Consider the following 24,805-nt stretch of genomic DNA (forward strand, 5'->3'; position numbering starts at 1 on the left):
TATTCTTATAAAACATGTGAAAAAGAAAGACGAAAGAAAATTTGGGATTATAGAAAAAATTCTAGGAAGGTTAAGGTGTATACAAGAACAAGTAAGCATGGTCCCCTAGTAAGTATGTCTCACAGAATAGGTCAAGTACCAAGCAGTCAACCTTTATTTTCCAATTTTCCAAATGTAAATCATTCTGGAAATGAAAATATCAGAGATGAAGTTCAAGTATGTCACAGAATACTTATCTGTTATGAGTGCTCAACCACAATCAGCCCCTCTTCCATGAATATGAAACTTCAAATTTTATCATGTATATTTTCAGTTTCTCTAGATAAATCTGCCAGCATGTGAAAAAATGGCAGTTTTGAACAGCCTACCATAAGATTAACAAGAATTCAAATTACTTTACAATGAGATGATCACATGTGACACATCATATTAAATGCACTACTACAATTTGAGTAAGAATTTTGCAATAAATTACCCTGCAGTTACTTCATAAAGAAACTGAAAAGTTACTGCATGACAGGACTACATACAGTGATTTAATCATGACCAGCTGTTATGTACAATTACTAGACTAACCTTATTTTGCTGAATGAGATGAAAATCCTTCCCATATGTGCGCAGCCCATTTTCAAAATTACGGCATTCTTCTTCTGACCACAAGCTCATGGTATCAGCAGGTGGGAGAGCATTCATACGCCGTCTTCGCAAGGCCTCCTCTACATTATAACCACATTGCAGCAGTAGATACAGGGCTTGTTCATCATCACGGGTATGTGCTCCTGTTGGGATAGCACTCACTCCTGCACCCAGGGAAGGCTCTTGGGCACGTACCAGGAAATCTTCCACCTCTGATTCCTTCAGTGCATTTGGCTCCCAGAGTAGTTTATCTTCATTTTCATATGGCAAGGCATCATCATACTTGCACAAGCCCTCAGGAATACCTGCCTATTTATATAGCAAGTTTTACTATATTTGCTACTGCATTCTCCAATATTTTACAATATCAATACCAATCACACTACAGAAAATAGAGATTACAAAAATTATTTACACTGTCATTCATTAGTTGAAACACATTAGATGGAAAAGTACTTCATAGTTAGGAACTTCATTGTCGATGGCTAAAATGTCAATATTAGTATCATAAGATTTATTTATAATAATAAGTTTAAAATGTGGGGATTGGTGGCAAAGAACAGCCAATCTGAAAAAACTCGTCTGCAAATAATACACTGTAGTAATTTAATTCCATAATTTTTGTTGTATGTTCATCTTTGGTATTTAATTATGTTATACAAAAGACATTCCAAAAATAAGTTTTGTCATTGTTTTTGCAAGAGAATATGGTACACCAGATGACACAAACAAATGCCATAAGAATCCACACCCATTACTGATTCAATGACGGAAGGGACTCCAGCCTTGCCTCTCAATCTTTCTTGAAAAACCTTAAACCTACTCCCAACATCACCACAGCCGAAGCCCAGGCTGTCCCTGATCTGAAAGCTGACCGATCCATCATCATTCTTCCGGCTGACAACGGTTCCACGACCGTGGTACTTGATTGTCGGGAGTATGTGGCTGAGGGACTGCGTCAGCTTTCAGACGACTCTACATACAAAGTTTGCCAAGGTAATCCCATTCCTGATGTCCAGGCGGAGCTTCAAGGAATTCTCAGAACCTTAGGCCCCCTACAAAACCTTTCACCTGACTCCATCAAACTCCTGACCCCACCGACACCTCGCACTCCTACCTTCTACCTACTTCCTAAAATTCACAAACCCAAACATCCCGGCCGCCCCATTGTAGCTGGTTACCAAAACCCCACAGAACGTATCTCTGCCTACGTAGATCAACACATTACATGCAGTCTCCCATCCTTCATCAAAGACACCAACCACTTTCTCGAATGCCTGGAATCCTTACCCAGTCTGTTACCCCCAGAAACCACCCTTGTAACCATTGATGCCACTTCCCTATACACAAATATTCCGCACGTCCAGGGCCTCGCTGCAATGGAGCACTTCCTTTCATGCCGATCACCTGCCACCCTACCTAAAACCTCTTTCCTCGTCACCTTAGCCAACTTCATCCTGACCCACAACTTCTTCACTTTTGAAGGCCAGACATACCAACAATTAAAGGGAACAGCCATGGGTACCAGGATGGCCCCCTCGTATGCCAACCTATTTATGGATCGCTTAGAGGAAGCCTTCTTGGTTACCCAAGCCTGCCAACCCAAAGTTTGGTACAGATTTATTGACGACATCTTCATGATCTGGACTCACAGTGAAGAACAACTCCTGAATTTCCTCTCCAACCTCAACTCCTTTGGTTCCATCAGATTCACCTGGTCCTACTCCAAATCCCATGCCACTTTCCTTGACGTTGACCTCCATCTGTCCAGTGGCCAGGTTCACACATCCGTCCACATCAAACCCACCAACAAGCAACAGTACCTCCATTATGACAGCTGCCACCCATTCCATATCAAACGGTCCCTTCCCTACAGCCTAGGCCTTCGTGGCAAACGAATCTGCTCCAGTCCTGAATCCCTGGACCATTACACCAACAACCTGAAAACAGCTTTCGCATCCCGCAACTACGCTCCCGACCTGGTACAGAAGCAGATAACCAGAGCCACTTCCTCATCCCCTCAAACCCAGAACCTCTCACAGAAGAACCCTAAAAGTGCCCCACTTGTGACAGGATACTTCCCGGGACTGGATCAGACTCTGAATGTGACTCTCCAGCAGGGATATGACTTCCTAAAATCCTGCCCCGAAATGAGATCCATCCTTCATGAAATCCTCTCCACTCCACCAAGAGTGTCTTTCTGCCGTCCACCTAACCTTCGTAACCTCTTGGTTCATCCCTATGAAATCCCCAAACCACCTTCCCTACCCTCTGGCTCCTACCCTTGTAACCGCCCCAGGTGTAAAACCTGTCCTATGCACCCTCCCACCACCACGTACTCCAGTCCTGTAACCCAAAAGGTGTACACGATCAAAGGAAGAGCCACGTGTGAAAGCACCCACGTGATTTACCAACTGACCTGCCTACACTGTGACGCTTTCTATGTGGGAATGACCAGCAACAAACTGTCCATACACATGAATGGACACAGGCAGACAGTGTTTGTTGGTAATGAGGATCACCCTGTGGCTAAACATGCCTTGGTGTAGGGCCAGCACATCTTGGCACAGTGTTACACCGTCCGGGTTATCTGGATACTTCCCACCAACACCAACCTATCCGAACTCGGGAGATGGGAACTCGCCCTTCAGTATATCCTCTCTTCTCGATATCCGCCAGGCCTCAACCTCAGCTAATTTCAAGTTGCCGCCGCTCATACCTCACCTGTCTTTCAACAACTTCTTTCTTGCCTCTGTACTTCCGTCTCGACTGACATCTCTGCCCGAACTCTTTGGCTTTACAAATGTCTGCTTGTGTCTGTGTATGTACGGATGGATATGTGTGTGTGTGTGCGCGCGAGTGTACACCTGTCCTTTTTTCCCACTAAGGGAAGTCTTTCCGCTCCCAGGATTGGAATGACTCCTTACTCTCTCCCTTAAAACCCACATCCTTTCGTCTTTCCCTCTCCTTCCCTCTTTACTGAAGAAGCAACCGTCGGTAGCGAAAGCTAGAAATTCTGTGTGTGTGTTTGTGTGTTTTATTTATTGTGCCTATCTACCGGCGCTTTCCCGCTTAGTATATATATAAATAGAAAGAAACTTCCACATGGGAAAAATACATTAAAAACAAAGATTCCAAGACTTACCAAGCGGGAAAGCGCCGGTAGATAGGCACAATGAATAAAACACACAAACATTATTTCGAGCTTTCGCAACCGGCGGCTGCTTCGTTAGGAAAGAGGGAAGGAAAAGGAAAGATGAAAGGATGTGGGTTTTAAGGGAGAGGGTAAGGAGTCATTCCAATCGCGGGAGCGGAAAGACTTACCTTAGGGGGAAAAAAGGATAGGTATACACTCGCTCGCACACACACACACACATATCCATCCGCACATACACAGACACAAGCAGACATTCGGCCTTTACAAATGTCTGCTTGTGTCTGTGTATGTGCGGATGGATCAGAAGATGGGAAGGGGTGATAGAGTAATTTTGTTTTCTGGGTGTCGAATATGCCAACGACATCCTGAGGAATAAGGATGGCCCTGCTGTTTCTGTACACCTACAAGAGTGAGGCAGGTGAGATAACAGTTGTTCAGGCTCTAGAATTGCGTGTTATATTGCCAAGACAACCAGATGTATAGCTTACTACTCATAAATGGACACTAGAAACAACAGTGGGGATTTGGGGCATTGGAGGTGAGGTGCATAGGTTAGTGGATGCCTTTCTGGAATTATATAAAGAGGCACAGGGAAGTAATTTATTTAGGGAGATAAAGGGAGAGTACCAGAAGTTGCAACCCACTTACAGTAAATTAAGGATGCAGTTATCAAAGTTGGTGGATGTGGTTCCTCAAGCTAGGAGTCAGTGGAAGAGGAGCTGGGTAAATGCTAGAGAAAAATTGTTAAAGACAATTTTCAGAACAGCAGACAAAGAGGAAGTACAGGAGTTATATAGCACAGTTGTTCTGGTTCAGCATATGGCAAGTTCTATGAAGAAGCATGACACGGAGCGGCACACAACGTGGTTATTGAACTTAGAACAAGGAACGTATACGCGCGCACTCGCTCGCACACACACACACACACACACATATCCATCCGCACATACACAGACACAAGCAGACATTCGGCCTTTACATACATACATACATACATACATACATACATACACAGACACAAGCAGACATATTTTGTCTTTAAATATGTCTGCTTGTGTCTGTGTATGTATGGATGGATATGTGTGTGTGTGTTCGTGTGTGTGCGTGCGCGAGTATATACCTATCCTTTTTTCCCCCTAAGGTAAGTCTTTCCGCTCCCGGGATTGGAATGACTCCTTACCCTCTCCCTTAAAACCCACATCCTTTCATCTTTCATTTTCCTTCCCTCTTTCCTGACGAAGCAACTGCCGGTTGCGAAAGCTCGAAATTCTGTGTGTGTGTGTGTGTGTGTGTGTGTGTGTGTGTGTGTGTGTGTGTGTGTGTGTGTTTTATTCATTGTGCCTATCTACCGGCGCTTTCCCGCTTGGTAAGTCTTGGAATCTTTGCCCGCTTGGTAAGTCTTGGAATCTGTGTTTTGTGTGTGTGTGTGTGTGTGTGTGTGTGTGTGTGTGTGTAGCAACTATCCTTTTCTTAAAATTCTTACATATTATTATTATTACACATATATCACCACAAAAATACATTTAGCCAGGATATTTTTTAAATATTCTGTTACACTATTGCCAGAAACAAAGATGAAGAACAGTGCTGCAGTGCGAGAGTATTCTGAGATGCTTTTAACCTGCTTTTCAATGAGAATGGATATCCCATACAAGGAGAGATGTCTGAATTAACCCAGATGGTTTGTACTCATGAATGCTGAGATTAAATACTCTGGTTAAAGCCTTCATGTTACACAACTTCCATTTTTCTCTATTTAAAGACAGCTATCATATGCAGGATGCTAATATTCAACCATCACAATACTAGAATGATTCTCATGAATGGTAAATTAATTTTCCTGCAAATTGGGCAAAATGCTTTTGGAGAACTCATCCATAATCATATGATGAATAACTGTCTCCAAATATGCTTTACATATCTCCAAATTCTCATTTAGTCCATCCTAGACTGTATTACACTGGGTGAAGGACGTTGACAATGAGGTCATTAAAGACTAAAAACTTTTCCCAACATTCACCACATCAATTCAGGGAACACAGAACAAATGAGTAAGTACACAAAATAACACACAAGAAAGATAACATAACAGATCAAATAGAATACAGACAACTTTTGTGGTTTGGTCCCTTAATGAGAATGGGACACAAATATGCTGAGAATCTCAAGGAAACAGGTGACTAATGTTGACCTTATGTTTGCAATTCTGTTTTGATCATTTGCTTCTTGTGATTCATCAGACAATGGGCCAATGAGTGGACATTAACTTGTTATCGGACATCAGGATAACTAACTTTGCTTGTTAGGAAATATTCTGAATCTACATCTGTACTCCGCTAAGTACATGGCAAAGGGTTTTCCCAAAGTACTAGTTTTTACATCTTCTTTCTACTCGATTCAGAAATGCAGTGTGGGAAGAAACGATTGCTTAAATGTGTCTGTATACCTGTCATTAGTTCTACTCTTGTCTTCGCAAACCTGTGTAAAATAGTACATTTGTAGATTCCTCACGTAAAGATGATGCATGAAACTTGTAACCAGGCTTTCACAAGATAGTTTACATCTTTCTGTTGTGGGATGTTGGCATATATCAATAGCATATGATCTCTCTTTGGTCTGTGAAGCTCTGGAGATTCCCTGGTGCTGTGTTCAGATGGGGAGTGAGGAGGTTGTTAAATGGCAATAGGGCAAGTGAGAAGCTGGGAAGGTGAGGCATGGCTGGTGGGTCAAGGGATATGACCGGGAGCAAGTGGTAAGCTCAGCGACTTGCTCGAGCAGTGTTACTGAAGAAGTATCAGGGCTCGGCTGGAAAACGTGATAGCTGCATTTTGTGGCAAGGTTAATGAAACCAGTGTCTAAGTGTCATATATATGAGAACATGGACTGTGCCAATGAACTACATGTAATGTTGCTTTTGTAAAAGGAAAACATGCCATATACACATTCTAGGCTGCTGAATTAGTGAAGAGGATAGCTGCTGCGGTTGAGGCATTTTGCAACAGGAGTGAAGGATTATTCTGTGTTCATTACACGACCAGTTGGCGCACTCACAGACAGCGGGCAACAGGTGTCATAGCGGCAGCATATCCTACTACCGCTGGCCAGTCCACGTTATGCACAGCTTATGTACAGTACCAGCTGTTCTCGCAGTGTGCCACCGACATCAGAGCAGTAGCTGAGCAGCTTCTGCTGGTATCGTTCCCACTTTGGCAATGAAGCAATGAAGTTTCGGGCTCCCTAACTGCATCCAAACGCCAGCTGCAACCAGGTTAGGCGCAATTGACTGCAAAGCAATATCCAGACAGATCTTTGTATCAGAAGGACCTTGCAGTGTGAAGTACCTTGTTGACATGCATTTCCATCTATCTATTTACTTCCAATCTGTTAAGAGACCACCGGAAGGCCTAGGCACTCTCTCTTATCGTGGCAAACAATTAAATAAAATCTTACAGCACACACTGGCGAAATTTGGACCTCAGACTGCAGCGCACAATTGTGTATGTTCACTGTGGCTGACGTCAATGAAGCAGTCCCGGATGCAGATTTCCTTGGCCACTACAACTTACTAGCCAACATCGCAAATGCCCAGCTGATCGATTTGACAAATTTGAAAATAATGGGACACAAATGGCCAGCTGCTTTCTGCAGTGTTAAACCAGTGAAGTTCCCAGAGTGTACGCAGACATCTTGGACAAATTTCTGGAGCTCACTCACCTGCCTCATACACCGAAGGAAGTCAAACACTCGAGGGCCCACTGCATCGTGGCTATGCCTGGCCCACACACTTCACATTGTTCACATCGACTTGCAACTGAGAAACTTGCTGTATCCAGGGCTGAGTTAGACGCCATGTTGCGACAGGGCATTGTTCAACCGTCCTGCAGCCCATGGTCCTCTGCCTTGCACTTAGTCCCCAAGAAAGACAATTCCTGGCACCCATGTGGAGATTATCGCGCCTTAAGGGTATGAACGGTGCAGGACCGATATCCAGTAGAACACCTGCACAATTTTAGCCACACATTGGTGGACTAGGTTATATTCAAGCACAATTGACTGTGCGGAGGTTTTCAAGCAGATTCCTATAATGCATGAAGTCATTCAGAAAATAGCTACTAACATGCCCTTTGGGCTTTTCGAAAGCTCCTACATGACACTAGGCCCAAATCTGGCAGCATTCCTTGATGTCATCTTTTGAGGCTTACCGTTGTGTCCGCGTACCTTGAAGGCCTTCTGGCCTATTTCAAGTTACCCAAAGTCCACTGCCACTGCCTAACAACCATTTTTCCGTGCTTGTGCGAGGCCGACATCTTCATACACCCCTCAAAAAGTATATTCGAGGTCACAGAAATTGTATTCCTAGGGCATTTAATCATTACTAGCAGATCCACGCCACTACTGGACAAGTGACAGGCAATCCTGACCATGCCATGCCCACAGACACAAAAAGATGTATGACTGTCCCTTCGTGATTTTCGACTGTGATCCCCAAAGTCATGTGTTTCACAGCAATAATACCAAGTTGACATTATGCCAGTTCCAGCAGTTGGAAGTGTGTGTGTCAGTTGTCCAGGGACATCCTACTGCTTATCCTACACTTGTGCTGTCCTCTTTCCTTCTGTGAACTCTGAGGACATTGCCCAAGAACAAGAGAATGACAAACAACTGGACAGCCTTGACCACGACACCTCCAGTAGCCTACAACTCGAGCTACTACCCATTCCCAGCTCAGCCCACAAAATTTGGTGCAACATTTCAACTGGCACACACCACCTATTTCTCCCAGACAAACTCCAGTGCAGTGCTCTTGACCGTGTCCACAGACTGTCACACTCCGGCATCAATACAACCATGCAGCTCATGACGATGCAGTTTGTCTGGCCAGGAGTACATAAAGACTGTCATCAATGGGCATGCACCTGCACTGGACGTCAAACAACGGGAGGCACACCCATGCACCCATTGGTGGCTTTACCAACATAACACGCTGTTTTGCACATGTTCATGTGCACATCGGGGGCCCCACCCCCTCTGTCCCAAGGCAAGTGTTACCTGCAGACAATTGCAGACCACTACACACATTGGTCAGAGGCAATGCCCATAGTGGATATCATCACTGAAGCCGTTGCCACCGCCTTTGTCAACAGCTGAGTGGCATGCTTCAGCTGCCACAGTCATGTCACAATGGATTGCAGCTGTCCGTTGACGGTGCGCTTTTCACACACGTCTCTCAACTGTGTAATGTGCAGTGACGTAGAACCACCAGCTACCACCTGGTGTCTTAATGGCATTGTCAAGCAGCTCCACCAAACACTGAACACCTACCTAATTTGCCGCAACACCGCCTGGATGGACACACTCCCACTGGTACTGCTTGGCCTGCGAGTAACACCAAAGGAAGAGATCAGTGCTTCGCCAGCCAACCTGGTCTATGGACAATCAATCGCCATCCATAGTGATTTTATGGAGTATCACCATCATGTGACTCCTCAGCCCCTCCACTGGCGGAAAATCTACACACCCATATGGCCTGCCTCAAAACACACACTGATGTGGTATGACACCAGCAAAATGTTCGTACCTGCTGACCTACTGAACTGTAGACGCGTTATGCTGCGCTACCAATTAAGCCACCCTAATTGGGGCATCATCACCCACGGTGAGAGAACACTCAACATGATTGCAAGGGCAAGTTGACCAAAATGTCAATCAACTGAGTCAAGCTCGCTTACATCTTGACCCCTCCTGCCGCCGTTCACTTCTTCGACCCAGTGGAAGACCTGTTAACAGAAGAGGTAGCCCCCGTCACTCGTCAGGCAGAGCCCGCACCAGTGGCTGGCCATGATGCACGCATGTGACCAGCTGCCATCGCACTGCTGTGTGTGCCGCAGACCCATTCCACATTGCACAGCCACCCAGACCACACTTACCACAGGTGCTTGGCCCACCTCCACCACAGCACCAGCGAACTATGTCATGTGCTTTGGCCACCATGTCCCTTTCAAACGTCCATGTTGTAACATAACAATGGCCAGCCGCTGGTGGCTATAGACACTCAGTGCCCAGTGAACCGCATCGTCAGCATATCTTCTCCAGTCAGGCTCTGGAAACCACTTTGATTGCCTTGTGCATAACTGGCTGCTTGTCTGTTGCAGATCCTGGACTTGCATTCACATACCTGTTATTACTTGCCAACAGTTAACAGCGTCTACCATGTACAAAGCTTTCTCAAAGTTAATTCTGAATTAACTGCACACTACTCTTTTCTTACCATTTGCTTTACAATCTCTCTCTCTCTCTCTCTCTCTCTCTCTCTCTCTCTCTCTCTCTCTCTCTCTCTCTCTCTCTCTCTCACACACACACACACACACACACACACAAAACACAAGCTTATAGTGCTAGTTAATTCATATATTTTTAACAGTGGTTGTCCAACACCATATAGTGCAGTTTCTAGACTTTTCATGCATGGCTCTCCTCATTAAGTAGCCTCGAGAGCAAGGACAGCCACATATGAATTAAGTTGCTTATTTATCTGTCGAAACTGCAGGAGTGGAATCTCAAATGAGGATAAACCATGCAAAACAAAGAATTTTTTAACAAAAACAATATTTCACTGATAATAATGCTGTCTCTGTGTCAAGCTAAGAATACTTCACATTGCCATCATATTTATTCCAGCACAGGGAGTGTAATGTAATATTCAAATTATAATTTGTAATATTTACAAGATATTTTAAAATAATCATTTTCACACTGCCTTACATTATTATTACTATTCAGTTTTTTATATATTGCTACTACTGAGCCAGAAAATTTAAAAATAAGAGGATATTTATAATGCAACAACAATCAAATGAAGATAGAAAAAGTATCTATTTACCAAACTATAGCAAATATGCAGACAAACAATAGATGATAAAACACTAACTTTTGAACACAAGTATTATTTCATCCACAAAATATGAGAATGAACAGGAAAAACAGTATTAATAGCTAGTATCTTAATTTGATTGATTTATTATTTTATTATTATTATTATTATTATTATTATTATTATTATTATTATTATAGCTCTTCTATTTGAAGAGACAGGGGCAGTCAAAACCTACCTGGTAGTCAGAACCAACCATGATTGTCTTTCGCCAGTCCTCATCTTCTTGAGGGTTATAATCACAGTCATCATCTGGTGCAGGGCCACCGGCAGCACCAGACCCACCACTGCCTATTCCCACAGCACCACCACCTCCACCACATTGTGGCTGCAGATTGGGTGTGTATAACTGTCGAAGTCCTGATGACGAGGCACCCCCTTCCTCTGAACTGCTACTACTAGCTGCACTACTTCCTCCTCCAACACTGCATTCCACCTCTGTCCCTGCACCACCCTCTGCATCACGTTCTCCATAACCGTACATTGCCAAGAGCTCTTCAAGGGGCATGTCACCTACGACACAGAATTCATACTTTTAAAAATAAACTGTCAATTTATAAAAAAATTACATAGGCAAGAAGTTACAGTCATATATAAAACAATGTTGTCTCCTAATGTTTATTGTAATCACAAATTGGCAGTAGTTGTTTTTTGTGATCTTCAGTCAGAAGATTGACATACTGGTCCCTCCTTTTTGAGCCATAAATTTCTTTTCTCTCCAATTCGATACAGTACTTCTGCATTAGTTGTTTGACCTACTCATTCAATCTTTGGTGTCATTCTGCAGAACTATATTTCAAAAGCTTCTATTCTCTTCTTGCCTTAACTGTTTACCGTTGGTGTTTCACTTCTGTGAAAGGCTATGCTCCATACAAATACTCCCAGCAAAGACTTTTTAACATTTAAATTGGTATTAGGTGTTTTCTTGCTTCTGCCAGTTTGCATTTTATACTCTCTCTATATCAATGATTATCAGTTAGTCTGCTGCTCAAATAACCAAACTTTTTTACAGCTACTAGTGTCTCATTTCCTAATCTAGTTCCCTCAGCATCACTCAATTTAATTCAATTATGCTTCATTACCTTGGTCTTGGTTTCGTTGTTGTTCACTGTATGACCTCTTTTTCAGGATACGACCCACTTCGTTAAATTTTTTCTTGGTTCTGCCTCAATTACAACATTATTGGCAAACCGCAAAGTTTATTTCTTCACCGTGAACTTTAATTCTCTTTTGAAATTTCTCTTCGTTCCCTTGACTCCTCGCTAAATGTACAGACTGAACAACATTGTGGAAAGACAACAACCCTGACTCATTTCTTTCTCAACTATTATTTCTCATTCATATGCTTCAACTGTAATCAATGCTCTCTGGTACCTGTACAACCTATGTGGACCTTCCAGTCACTGTACTTTATACCTGATATATGAAGAATTTCAAAGGGTGCTCGCCAGTCGAAACTGTCAAAAGCTTTGTCTAAATCTAGAAACGCTGCAAATGCAGGTTTGTCTTTTTTCCATATACCTTCAAAGATAAGTTGAAGGGTCAATATTGCCTTTCATGTTCCTACATTTCTCCAGAGCTCAAACTGATCTTCCCTGATGTCAGCTTCTTGAACCTTTGGAGAAAGAAACAGCTGTATGAATATCAAGAGCTCAGATGACAAGCTAGTATTAGGCGAAGGAGGGAATGCTGAGAGGAGGAGAAACTTCACGATAATTATAGAGGAGGAAGTGTAGAAAGATGCTGAGCAATAATGTGAGAGGAATTTGGCAGAGCAGTGAAAAACCTAAGTTGAAACAAGACACCTCTGTATTATTAAGATTATTGGGAGAAACAACTATGAAAGAATTGTTACAATGTCAGATATACAAGAGACAAAATAGCCTCATACTTCGCGAAAAATTTAATAATCAAAATACTGAAGGTAAGCACTCACTTGCAAAATAAAACAATAGAAAATCCAGGATGAAATAACAACAATATTGTGAAAAGGATAGACTGCTACTCACCATATAAAGGAGAAGCTGTGCCGCAGGCATGCATAACAAAGACACTGCTATACATTTGAGCTTTTGGCTGAAAGTCCTTCTACAATAGAAAACAAGAGAAACATACACACATGCACAACTCACACACGTATGACCACTGCCTTCGGCTGACGAAGGGGTACTGTGTACAGCAGCTCCATCTGATAGGAGAAGCAATCTGTGGGGGGTGGTAGTAAGGAGGAGAATGGGGTGGGGGCACGGAGGGATAGCAGGGTAGAGATGGGGGACGGAATAGTGTTGCTTGTGAGAGCATGCAGGGACGTGTGGGGACAGGGTTAGGGTTAACTGCTAGGTGGAGTTGTAGATGTTTGAGGGGGGAGGGGAGGGCAAAGAGACGGGGAAGAAAGACTAGTGGGTGTGTTGGTGGCATAGAACATTGTGTAGTGCTGGAGGGAGCGCAGCGTAGGGGATAAGTAGGTGCAGGACAGGGACTAGTAAAGGTTAAGGCAAGGGGGTTATGGGAACATAGGATATATTGCAGGAAGAGTTCCTACCTGCACAGTACTGAACTGAATAGGGGTGTACCAGGAGTGAGGAGAGCAATGGATTCAGGAGAGTGTTTCTACAAAGGTTTTAAGCAATAATTCTTTTCTGAAGAAAACTTTAGCAAAAAGCTCAGCGCATAACAGTCTTTTCATTATTTCTGTCTGCATCTCGACATGTCATCTTTATGGTGATTAACAATCTACCCTTTTCATAATTGTTGATATTCCTTCCAGGAATTTCCATTGTTAGACAAGATTGGTGTAATCTGTAAAATCTGACCAGGTGTAAGATCAGTTCGTGTTTTGGAGAAATATATGAACACATTATGCACAACTAGCCCTGCCACTTATCTTCTTAAATCGAATGAAGAAAGTAAAGTATGACAATGGAGACTAGAATACGCTGTTTGAAATCTTGAAGTTACCAGGGATAAAATGGACTGCAATTATGAGTCACAGAACACGAAAAGAAGGCAGCAGTTGAGGGAGGCATGAGACAGGGTTGTATTCTATAACCCACATTATTTAATTTGTGCAATGCAAAAACAGGACAGGAAACAAGCAAGAAGAAGTTTGGAAAGAAAACCTCTGAGGTTCGCTGATGATATTGTAATTATGTTAGACATGGCCACAATGCAACTCCACAACGAATGTTTCTATCGGACATATGATGAGTTGGCTGGTATTCGTAAAGAGCTGAAAATCGCCAAGGCTGCTCTCGAGAGGTTGGAAGCTTCTGCAAATGGATGTGTCAGTCTGGCTACCAAGAATCATATACCAAAGATAGCTCAAATACTATCACCTCTTGTACACTGTGTTTCCTCTGCAACAAGTATAACTTGACTGTGAGTGGCATGTCAGTGGCAGTGCTAGAAGCCTACAAGGAAGACAGGGACTAGGGGGAACTCGGGGTGTTGCATCCTTGTTTTTAGCCAACAAATTTGAGGTGCTCTCTTTCACTGAAACCAAAACTGAGTCAATGAGGCTCAACTGACCTGTTTAGGTACACCAGTCTGTCTCCTGTAACAGTGCAACAAACACTAAAGGGTGGTGACCAGTAACTGTCGAAAGTTCAAGTGTACGGCAAATATAGGTAATCTGTAGGGAAATGGCAGCAAGGGATGGGATGGAACACTGGTGCACTCAACTCAACGCTGATGACTGGTGGCCTCATACAACATGTTTAGGGAACATGCTGCACTAATTGCCGACTGATGCACAATTAACAACAAACGATGTCTACTGTCTGGGCTCCGAAGTTGCATTTAGATTATTACGGCGACTGTCACAGAAAGTTACTTGATGAAGTTCACAGGCAGCAGAACTGATTGTGGCTTCCTTGCCCTGGTTCAATTGGAAGGCTTGAACCGGAGACTTCAAAGGTTTCCTCAACTCATGCCATATGATTGAGAACTGTACTGTCCACCTAAATGAGTCAAAAGGCAACTCCCTCCAGTCCAGATAATGATAGTCTTAGCAGGCCTGGAAGTAACGGTGTAAAGAAATGCTCCTACAGCCAAGAGTATCAAAACCCTAGTGATCAACTGTTGAAGCATTTGCAGCAAAGTCTCAGAGTTTGAACTGTTCCTAAATGCATTGGAGCTCACATTATTGACAGTAGGTAGTTCTGGGAGAAATTTAAATGAATACTGAAAGGATAAGCCGATGGGAAATGACATGGCATTTTTGTCACAGTAGACACAAAACTCAAATCTACCAACACAGAAATTGAAACTGCACTTAAGATTATCTGAGTAAGACCTAGTATCAAGGGCAGGCATAAAAATTATACTTTTGTCATTCCACTGATCGCTAGACTCACCTCCAGATGATACCGAAAACTTTACAGAAAACATAAGTTTGCTTGCACAGGTTCTAGCAGTAATTCAAGTAAGGTTGTGCTCTCATATCTCCCCAGTGCAGTGTGTCGCAATTCCAACAAACTATTTGTAACATTGCAAATTACTGGCCGTCATGTTGACTTTCAATTGCGCACAGGTGCTTCTGTAACTTCGCTTAATCGTGCCACATATGAACAGTTAGGCTCACTACACATGTCAAAATCTAGCACACACCTCACTGCATACAATGGAAAGAAATCCCAGTACTTGAACAGTGTAGTTTGCCTGCCACTTCCAAATCACACACCAGGACAGTGAAATTTACTGTGTTGCACTCAATAGACAGTGAAAATATTTTTGGCTTAAATTTGTTTGGTCTTAGCATCCAAGACAATGTACTTTCAGTGACTACTTTTAATTCAAAAGACATTGTAGCTGGTATGCTCAAGGAATCTCCTGATATCTTTTCTGATGGTCTTGGAAAAGTTAATAAATTTGTAGTGCACATTACCATGAAAAACAATGCACAACCTAAGTTTTTCTGGGACTGGCCTGTTCCTATTGCTTTATGGGACAATAAATTGAAACAATTGCAAGACACTAGTGTGATTGTTCCAATACAAGCTAGTCAGTGGGCAAGTCCAATGGTTTTGATGCACAAGCCTGCTGGTTCCATTTTTATATGTTTTGACTTCAAAACTGCAGTCAATTCACAGACAATAATTGACACTTATCCACTGCCTCACCCTGAGGAACTTATAGACAGCCTTGGTGCAGGCTGTTACTTTTATAAGATAGATTTTCTTGATGCTTATTTGCAAATACCACAAGGTGAAGAATCACAGAAAGTGTTTGTTGTTAGTACACACTCAGGCCTGTTCATGTATTTGCGTCTGCCCTTCGACAGTGCCTCTGTACCCGCCATTTTTCAACAGTACTTGGAAAAGCTGAGTGCTCATGTGCTGTTCTGTTCGAACTACCTTGACAATATGGTCGTGTCAGGTCGTATGCCAGAGGAACATGCTGCCAATAAGTGTACTCTTTTTCGATTGTTGTCAGATGCAGGACAGTAACTGCCTGTTCCTCACAATGTATCTGCACTGCAGTCAGTGATAGGCAAGTCGACATACTACATTCATTTCATTCTGAAAAGCTTCACGTGGCCCCATTTCATCACTTGCATCGGTAAAATGAACTCAAAAATGCCTTGCTGAATGACAGATGTTTAGTACATTTTGATCCTGCCAAACTAGTGATTTTGCAAGTATATACTTCCCCTTACAGAACTGGCACTGTTCTTTCGCACAGAACTGGTGCACAAGAAGGACCTATTGCTTTTGCCTCAGTTTTGTTAACTCAAACTCGATCAAAGCGTTGACAGTTTGAGACATTACCCCCATGGAGAAAAGTTCGCATGGTGCCTGTTGTAATCAATCCCGATGCAATTTCTGCGTTTCATCAACACTCTGAAGGTCCACAGACTACAGAATGCCTCCAGATGTGCTTCGGAAACTACTACTGGTCTTCCAGGAATCGATCAAAACGTAGACAGTTTGACACATTACTCCCATGGAGAAAATTACGCATGGTGCCTGTTGTATTCAATCCCAATGCAATTTCTGTATTTCATCAACACTCTGAAGGTCCACAGATTACAGAATGCCTCCAGATGTGCTTCGGAAATAACTACTGGTCTTCCAGGAATCGATCAAAGCGTAGACAGTTTGAGACATTACTCCCATGGAGAAAAGTCCGCATGGTTCCTGTTGTATTCAATCCCGATGCAATTTATGTGTTTCATCAACACTCTGAAGGTCACAAATTGAAAAAGAATCTCTTGCTACTGTGTATGGTGTGACAAAATTCCATCAATATCTGTTTGGTCGCAAGTTCTATTTAGTGACAGATCACAAGCCTTTGCAGTCATTGTTTTATCCATAAAAGCCGATTCCTTCATGTACTGCTCAAAAATTGCAACGCTGGGCTTTGCTTCTATTCTGGTATCAGTACAAAATTGTATACAGCCCTACAGCAAACCATGGCAATGGTAACGCCCTTTCTCACCTTCCGATCGGCCCCCAACTCTTGATTTCAATTCCCGACGCGTCTTGTTGCCAGAACGGTGCGCAGGACTCTGAATTGCTGCAATCTTTTCCATTGAATTACAGAAAAATTGCACAGGCCACAGAAGCAGATCCTGATTTGACGATTTTGTTGCATTACATTTGCATGTCTTGACCTCGATCATTGAATAGTATTCATAACTCAGTAGTGCGCTGATACTTTGTTCATCGGCATAACCTTTCTGTACAAGGTGTGATCTTAATACAATCTGACAGTGGACAATCACATATGCTCATTCCTACAGTGTGCCTTTGATCTGGATCAAGGGTGACGACACCCTATCCACACTCCTCCAGAACCTCAACAACTTCTCCCCCATTTGCTTCACCTAGTCCTACTGAACCCAACAAGCCACCTTCCTAGATTTTGACCTCCACCTCAAAGACGGCTACATCAGTACCTCCCTCCACATCAAACCTACTAACCGCCAGCAATACCTCCACTTCGACAGCTCCCACCCTAAGAAGTCACTTCCATACAGCCTAGTCACCCATGGTCGTCGTATCTGCAGTGATGAGTGGTCTCTCAAAATATACCAAGGGCCTCACTGAAGCCTTAGGGTCTCACTGAAGCCTTCACAGACCATAAGTATCCTTCCAACCTCGTACAAAAACAAATCTCCTATGCCTTATCTTTCCGGTCTCCCAACCCCACCCAAAGTCCCACCACCCAGCGACAGAGGAGAATTCCCCTCCTAACTCAGTACCACCCAGAACTAGAGCAACTGAATCACATTCTCTGCGAGAGTTTCGACTACCTCTCAATGTGCTCTGAAATGAGAAATCCCCTGCCGTTTCCTTCCCACCCCTCCAACAGCGGTACTCCACAGTCCACCAAACCTACACAATATACTCGTCGATCCCTACAAACCCTTACTCCCAACCCCTTACCTCCGGTCTCATACCCCTGTAATAGACTTGCTATGGGAAACTTTCTTATCTGGTACGACAGCCAGAACATTTATGAACTGGTTGGAAAATAACTTCATTAGCACACACCCAACACTGTGTGAGAACATTCTGATGTATACAAGATTTGTAGATGACACCTTTATAATATTAAAGACGATCAGAATACAGTCACAAATTTAACAGCACACCCCACAACATAAAATTCACTGCAGAAACTGAAGTTAAAAAAATCCATATACTTTCTTGATTTAACTGTCAGTAAAAGAAGTGAAAATTTAAAGTTTGAAATTTTCAGACAGCCAGCATATTAAGACACAATTATTCCAGCTGGGTCATGCATGCAAAAAGCCATAAATTTCCGATCAATGTGAAATAGGCTTGCACAATTGCCATTAAACCAAAAAGACATTGACAAAGAACTTGCAATTCTAGAACAAGTATCTAAAGCTAATGGTTACACAGGTTGTGAAGTTTGATCCTTCTACAACAGAATTACTAAGGTATTAACAAAAAATCAGAATCATTGCTGGCCAGTAGTATAAGATAATTATATCCACTTTGCTACAGCCAGCCCCTCCAACATTTATGTTCGCAGAAAACAGTTGTGAAATACATGGTTAGACTTCATAGCTACAGGGTAGTTCCATGAGTAACGAAATGACACTCAGTGATTGTTTTTGCACCCTAAGCATAGAAGAGACCAAGAATCATGATAAAAGACAAAAAAATTAGTATTGTACTTTCTACATAAGCAAGGGAACACAATTTATTTAGTTCATTCAGATAATGAGACATGCATAAAAATGTTTCTGGTAATGTAATGACATAATTCAGACATGCATATTGTTCTCATTTATTATGCAACAATAATTCAGCTCGCCCATTTCCTATAAAAATTCACAAAAATTAATAAAGACTGATAAATGGGGAAAGAATGACATAGCCAGTAAATGCATAAAACTAATATTTTAATGACAAACTAAAAAAAAAAAAATGCTGATAACGGAACAACACTGAATAGTAATGGAATGACACTTTCAGTTGAAAATTACCAGTTTTACTCTGCACTTCTGATTGCGCTGAGAAAATGGTACTTATTCCTCTGATCTATAGTAGGTGCAGTTAGTTTCTCTAAAGTTTGGTCTTTTTCTACCTAACATTTATCTTCCTTTGAGGGAAATGTAAATATCTTTCCATTTGCTCATTGTTTCTAAGAAATGAAATTTTGTAACCATCTTCAACATAAATCACCTGCCCCACAAAACATCTTGATCTGTTTCTTCCAGCATAGGAAGCTCTCCGTCTTCGGGCCACTAGTGGCCCATCTGGACCATCCGACTGCCGTGTCATCCTCAGCTGAGGATGTGGATGGGAGGGGCATGTTGTCAGCACGCCGCTTTCCCAGTCATTATGATGGTTTTCTTTGACCGGAGCTACTACTGTTTGGTTGAATAGCTCCGCAATTGGCATCACAATATTGACATACATTGTGCTTCGTCATCTACTTTGAACCACAGACAATTGCAGACTGATCTCAATGTTACATGCCAATTAGTATAGAGTTGTGTAGAGAAATGTTACAAATTTAAAAAAAGTTAATGAAGTAACCATAAGACTGATAAATTGTCTATTATGTTTGTCATACAAGTAATTGGATTGTAAAAGAATAAGTGGAATTACAACACAAAGTGATAGAAGGCTTTGCTTGTGGAGAGCAGCACTAAGTAGAGTTATATCATAAACCAATAGATGGCATTGCTTGTGGCAACAAAATAATTATAAGAAGCATTTGTATTCATCCCAATTATGCACATCCGAAAAATCACGTGTTTGGACATGAAACTGTGTTTTGTAGTAGTGTGCTGCATTTGAATATAATTAAGAAACTGGTTATTACAGGTGATTATCATTTTCAATAGAATGAAAACAAGTACAAGCTGCAAATATATAATTTTTCGTTTGAAAATCGCATTTTTGAAGATGGCTGCAAAATGTGTCGTGTACATTTCCAGTGGGTTTTGTCATGTATCTGTATATCATCGTTGAAAATGCAATTTTTTACTTTTGTTATGTTGTTTTTGAAAAAGGGTCTCGGCCCAAACTAATCATTGAATGAAAAATAAAATATTCGCAACTTGGATTGGATTTTCATTCTACTGATTAACAGAAGTTATTGACCCAAGTTACTATAGTTTGTAAATCAATTATCATTTTGTTGTTTATATGTTAAAGATATTATTGAGCAATAGCTTAATGTCAGTAAAAAATATTTGGATGTGCAAAATGGTGCCTGTGCCTGTACCAGACCACAGTTATGCCCTGCCCTAAACAAAATGATACACTGTTTGACTGAACATTTAAAGCTCTATTGATGACCACACAGAAATTTAAACTTACTTAAAAACTGATATATCTATATTTTAAAAAAACGTCACATTGCTTCTAACCAATAGAAATTGTTTTACTGTGTTTTCTTGGGGGTCAATTGTTGCTCACATCCATAGGTATAACCTAAATTGCCCTACACGTGACCCCTGGGTAGTGCTAAACGAGCAACAGTGTCATAGGTGAAATACAATATCCCCGGATACATAACTAACAACCGTCCTTTTCAGGATCATCCAACTAAAGCCGAAAAACACCTAGTTCGTATTATGCAGCTTAATATTGAAGGCATAAGCTCTGCCAAATGTGAGTATCTACAGAAACAACTGCATGAACTTAACATTGATGTTGTCAACATTCAAGAAACACATACCAAAGATGAGCAAGCTCTTCAGCGTAGAGGATGAATACCTGGTTATACAATGGCCGAAGCTATCCACCATCCACAAAATGGAATAGCCACTTATGTGAAGTCACGCCTAAAGGGAGTGCATGTAAGTGATTCTACAGACGCTAACCACATCTACACAATAGTAATCCAGTGTGAATTGGACCTCCACAGTTCTGCCGGCTTTCGATCACCCTTGTCTATACAGTGGAGACTTTAACAGCCATCACACGGACTGGTGGTACGACACCGCCAATGTCAATGGGGAGTTATTAGCTGGATGGGCAGAAACTACCACCAGTATGCACTTGGTCTTTGATGTGAAAGACAAGGGAACCTTCCACTCTGCACGCTGGAATAAGGATTACAACCCAGACTTGGTATTTGTGTCCAAAGATCAGCTAGATCAACCACTTAACGCCACTCGTACTGTTCTGTCTAACTTCCCAAACTGCCAACACCGTCCTGTCACGACAGAAATTGATTTAAAAATTCACCTTGTAAACTCAATGCCCCTACCCAGATGGAATTTTCAACGAGCTAACTGGGATGGATTCTCAAAAGACCTTGACTCCAACTTAGCTGCAAAGAACTTACAGACAACAGCAAACAACTACGATGAATTCGTTAGACTAGTTATCAAAGCTGCTAAGTCAAACATTCCTAGGGGTTACAGAAAGGAATATGTACCTGGCTGGAACCAAGAAAGTGAAGCTTTATATCAAGAATACCAAAGTTCTAGAAACCAAACAGTGGGCTCACAGCTACTCCACTCTTTAAACATGAACAGACGAGAGAAATGAGAAGCAACATTCAAAGAAATGAACTTTGCCAAGTCAAGTAGAAACGCATAGAGAGTCTTGAATGGGATAACTGGAAAGCAACACTCAAAAAGCCGTATCCTAAATTGAGTCCCAACCTCATTGCCAACCGGATCGCAGACCTCACAAGGGCAAAGAGAGACAAGAATCATACCAGAGCAATAAACTGTAAACACTCTAACCTCAAGCGCAGTGCCCCAAGGAAGGAGCCGCTTTCCAGGCCAGCAGAAAGTGCTGTCAAGCAACTGAAAGTTGGTAATGCTGCTGGACCCGACAACGTCTCTAATGAATTTATTAAGAACATAGGTGCACACTGCATACGCTGGCTCACTTCGCTCTTCACTTACATACTCAAAGAGAACAAAATTCACAGGCAATTCGAACTGTCGAAAGGTATAGCCACTCTGAAACCTGGTAAGCCTGAAGACAGCCCTGAAAGCTACCGTCCTATAGCACTGCTCAGTTGTACGTTCAACCTTTTGGAACAAGTCCTCCTAACCAGAATAGCACCGTTCTTCAAGGCTGCTAGCCCTCCTGAACAAGCTGGCATCAGACAAGGACGCAGCTGCACCGATCAAGTTATTGCCCTAACTACCCATACTGAAGAAGGTTTTCAAGGCCATCTGAAATGAACAGCTGTCTTCATCGACCTGACAGCCGCCTGACACTGTCTGGCGACAGGGACTGATCTACAAGCTACTGCAAATTGTGCCAAGTCGAGAAATTGTGGATCTAATACCCAGCATGCTTAGTGAAAGGCAATTTGAAGTGTTTCTAGGCATCTCTAAAAGCCACAAACAGAAACTAAATAATGGACTACCACAGGGATCTGTTTTAGCCCCATCACTATCCAATTTATCCATGAATGATTTACCAACCACAATATCAACTAAATTCATCTATGCTGATGACATCGCACTGGTAGCACAGAGCAGTAATTTTGAAGATGGTAAACGAATTCTTACATAGGATCTGGAGAAGTTGTCAATTTTCTTTAAGACCTGGAGATTGATCCCAAGCACATCAAAAACTGAAGTATCTTGTTTCCATCTAGCGAATCGTGCTGTAAACTACAAACCAAGAGTTCTGCTCAACGGACAAATGTTGAGGTAGAATCCTTTCCCAAAATATCTCAGAGTCACTCTAGATACCACCTTGAGCTACAAAGAGCACATCAACAAGCTTTCTCATAAAGTTGCTGCAAGGAACAACATACTACATAATCTCAGTGGTACTACCTGGGGAACCTCTGCTGACTGTCTGTGTTTAACTGGCATCAGTCTTGTGTACTCTGCTGCCGAGTACTGTGCACCTGTCTGGTTGGAAAGTGTACATGTGAAGAAGGTAGACACAAAAATTTAACGACACAATGCACTGCATTACTGGTTCCCTCAAATCAACCCCATGCCACTAGTTACTTGTACTGAGTCACATCCCTTCACCTCACTTAAGGCGGAAACAAGCTCTACTGAGGGAGGCCAAAAAAATCTCTGCATCATCTTCTCTACCACTGCACCGGGAATTCTGTCATCCGTCACAGCAACGATTGCGATCAAGAAGACCAGCAAGTGTTACTGCAGGACAACTCATTGCGGATGGTTTTGATCTAAATGAAAGCTGGAAACATGAATGATCAACAAAAACATTGGGAACAAGAGCCCATCACCTTGATTCCACAAAGAAGCCAAAAGGTTATGACCTACTGAGGAAACTTTGGTGCTGCCTCAACAGGTTAAGGACTGGACATGGTTGTTGTAGTTACTTCAGGTACAAATGGGGCTGGATCAGTTCTCCAATGGGTGAATGTAATCAAGAAGTGCAGACAATTGAATGTTTAGCACAACGCTGTCCACTTCATTCATGCCCTGGAATTCCCGATGACTTGTTCACTCTCACACCCAGCTTAATTAACAGGTATATTGTATAAAATCATTTGCCTTATATCAACTGTGTATTGTATAAAATCACCATGCAATTAAATAAACTGTGTCTGTATATGTATGGATGGATGTGTGCGTGCGCGTGTGTGTGTGTGTGTGTGTGTGTGTGTGTGTGTGTGTGTGTGTGTGTGCGCGCGCGCGAATATATACTTATCCTTTTTTCCCCCTAAGGTTAAGTCTTTCCACTCCTGGGATAGGAATGACTCCTTACCCTCTCCCTTAAAACCCACATCCTTTCATCTTTCCTTCTCCTTCCCTCTTTCCTGACGAAGCAACCGCCGGTTGCGAATGCTCGAAATTTTGTGTGTTTTCTTATTGTGCCTGTCTACTGGCGCTTTCCCGCTTGGTAAGTCTTGGAATCTTTGTTTTTAATAAACTGTGTTTTCTACATGGACAAAGCATACATTAGTCAATTTTCAGACAGGACTGAAAAGTTGATAATATTTTGTTCTGTGTACATTACACAATTGTTCTGCTTATTTGATGCAATTGTGGTCATACTTATTTTGGATTGGTTGTTGCAACATTTCGAACCAAAATTATTCACTTGAGTGACAGGTATTTTAAGCAATGAGATAACAACAAAATGTGTGCTTTATAATAGTTTCTTATTTGTTCAGCTTGCTGTATAGTAAGCTTTCAAGTAAGTTTGTCTATGTAATATGGTTGTATTATCTATGTGATGCAAACTATTTAAATACATTATTATCATAAACTTCATACAGTATTTAATATTTCATTTCATATTGTATTTATGTTTGCTTTTCTTTTGTGTATTAAATTAAGTACTTATGGTCATTTTTCACATTTTGCATATAAAGTCTGACGCGTAAATGAGCAAGCTGTGTGTAACTTTTAAAAGAAAAAAGGCTCCCACAGCCATGTGACTTGTCATGATGGTGAGGTTGTCTGCTTTGAGGACACAGTGAGCTATGCATCTTGCAATTTATTGAATAAAGACATTGATTGTGAGTCGAAAATCCAGAAGTTTTGCCAGCCTTACAATGTACTGTAAAATATAATATGGCTGAAGAACATATGTGTAATAACTAAAAAATGATTTTCTAGGGGGCAGGAGGTTGATTTTTTTCCCTGGGCAGGGGGGGGGGGGGGGGCGTTTCTCCCCCAAACCCACCTA

General features: G+C 42.0%; 1 protein-coding gene across 10 annotated transcripts in view; it reads right to left on the reverse strand.

The window, feature by feature from the left end:
• LOC126266742 (mesoderm induction early response protein 1) overlaps window positions 1–24,805 on the reverse strand; it is a 169,232-nt gene that overhangs the window by 19,294 nt on the left and 125,133 nt on the right. For all 10 annotated transcript variants that reach the window (XM_049971235.1, XM_049971233.1, XM_049971238.1 and 7 more), the window contains 2 exons: window positions 10,903–11,237; window positions 577–945 (listed from right to left, as the gene is read on the reverse strand). In XM_049971235.1, coding sequence (XP_049827192.1) covers window positions 577–945; window positions 10,903–11,237 — 704 coding nt within the window. The remainder of the gene's footprint in view (window positions 1–576; window positions 946–10,902; window positions 11,238–24,805) is intronic.

The sequence above is a fragment of the Schistocerca gregaria genome, chromosome 4 (genome assembly GCF_023897955.1).
Source record: "Schistocerca gregaria isolate iqSchGreg1 chromosome 4, iqSchGreg1.2, whole genome shotgun sequence".
Taxonomy (NCBI): domain Eukaryota; kingdom Metazoa; phylum Arthropoda; class Insecta; order Orthoptera; family Acrididae; genus Schistocerca; species Schistocerca gregaria.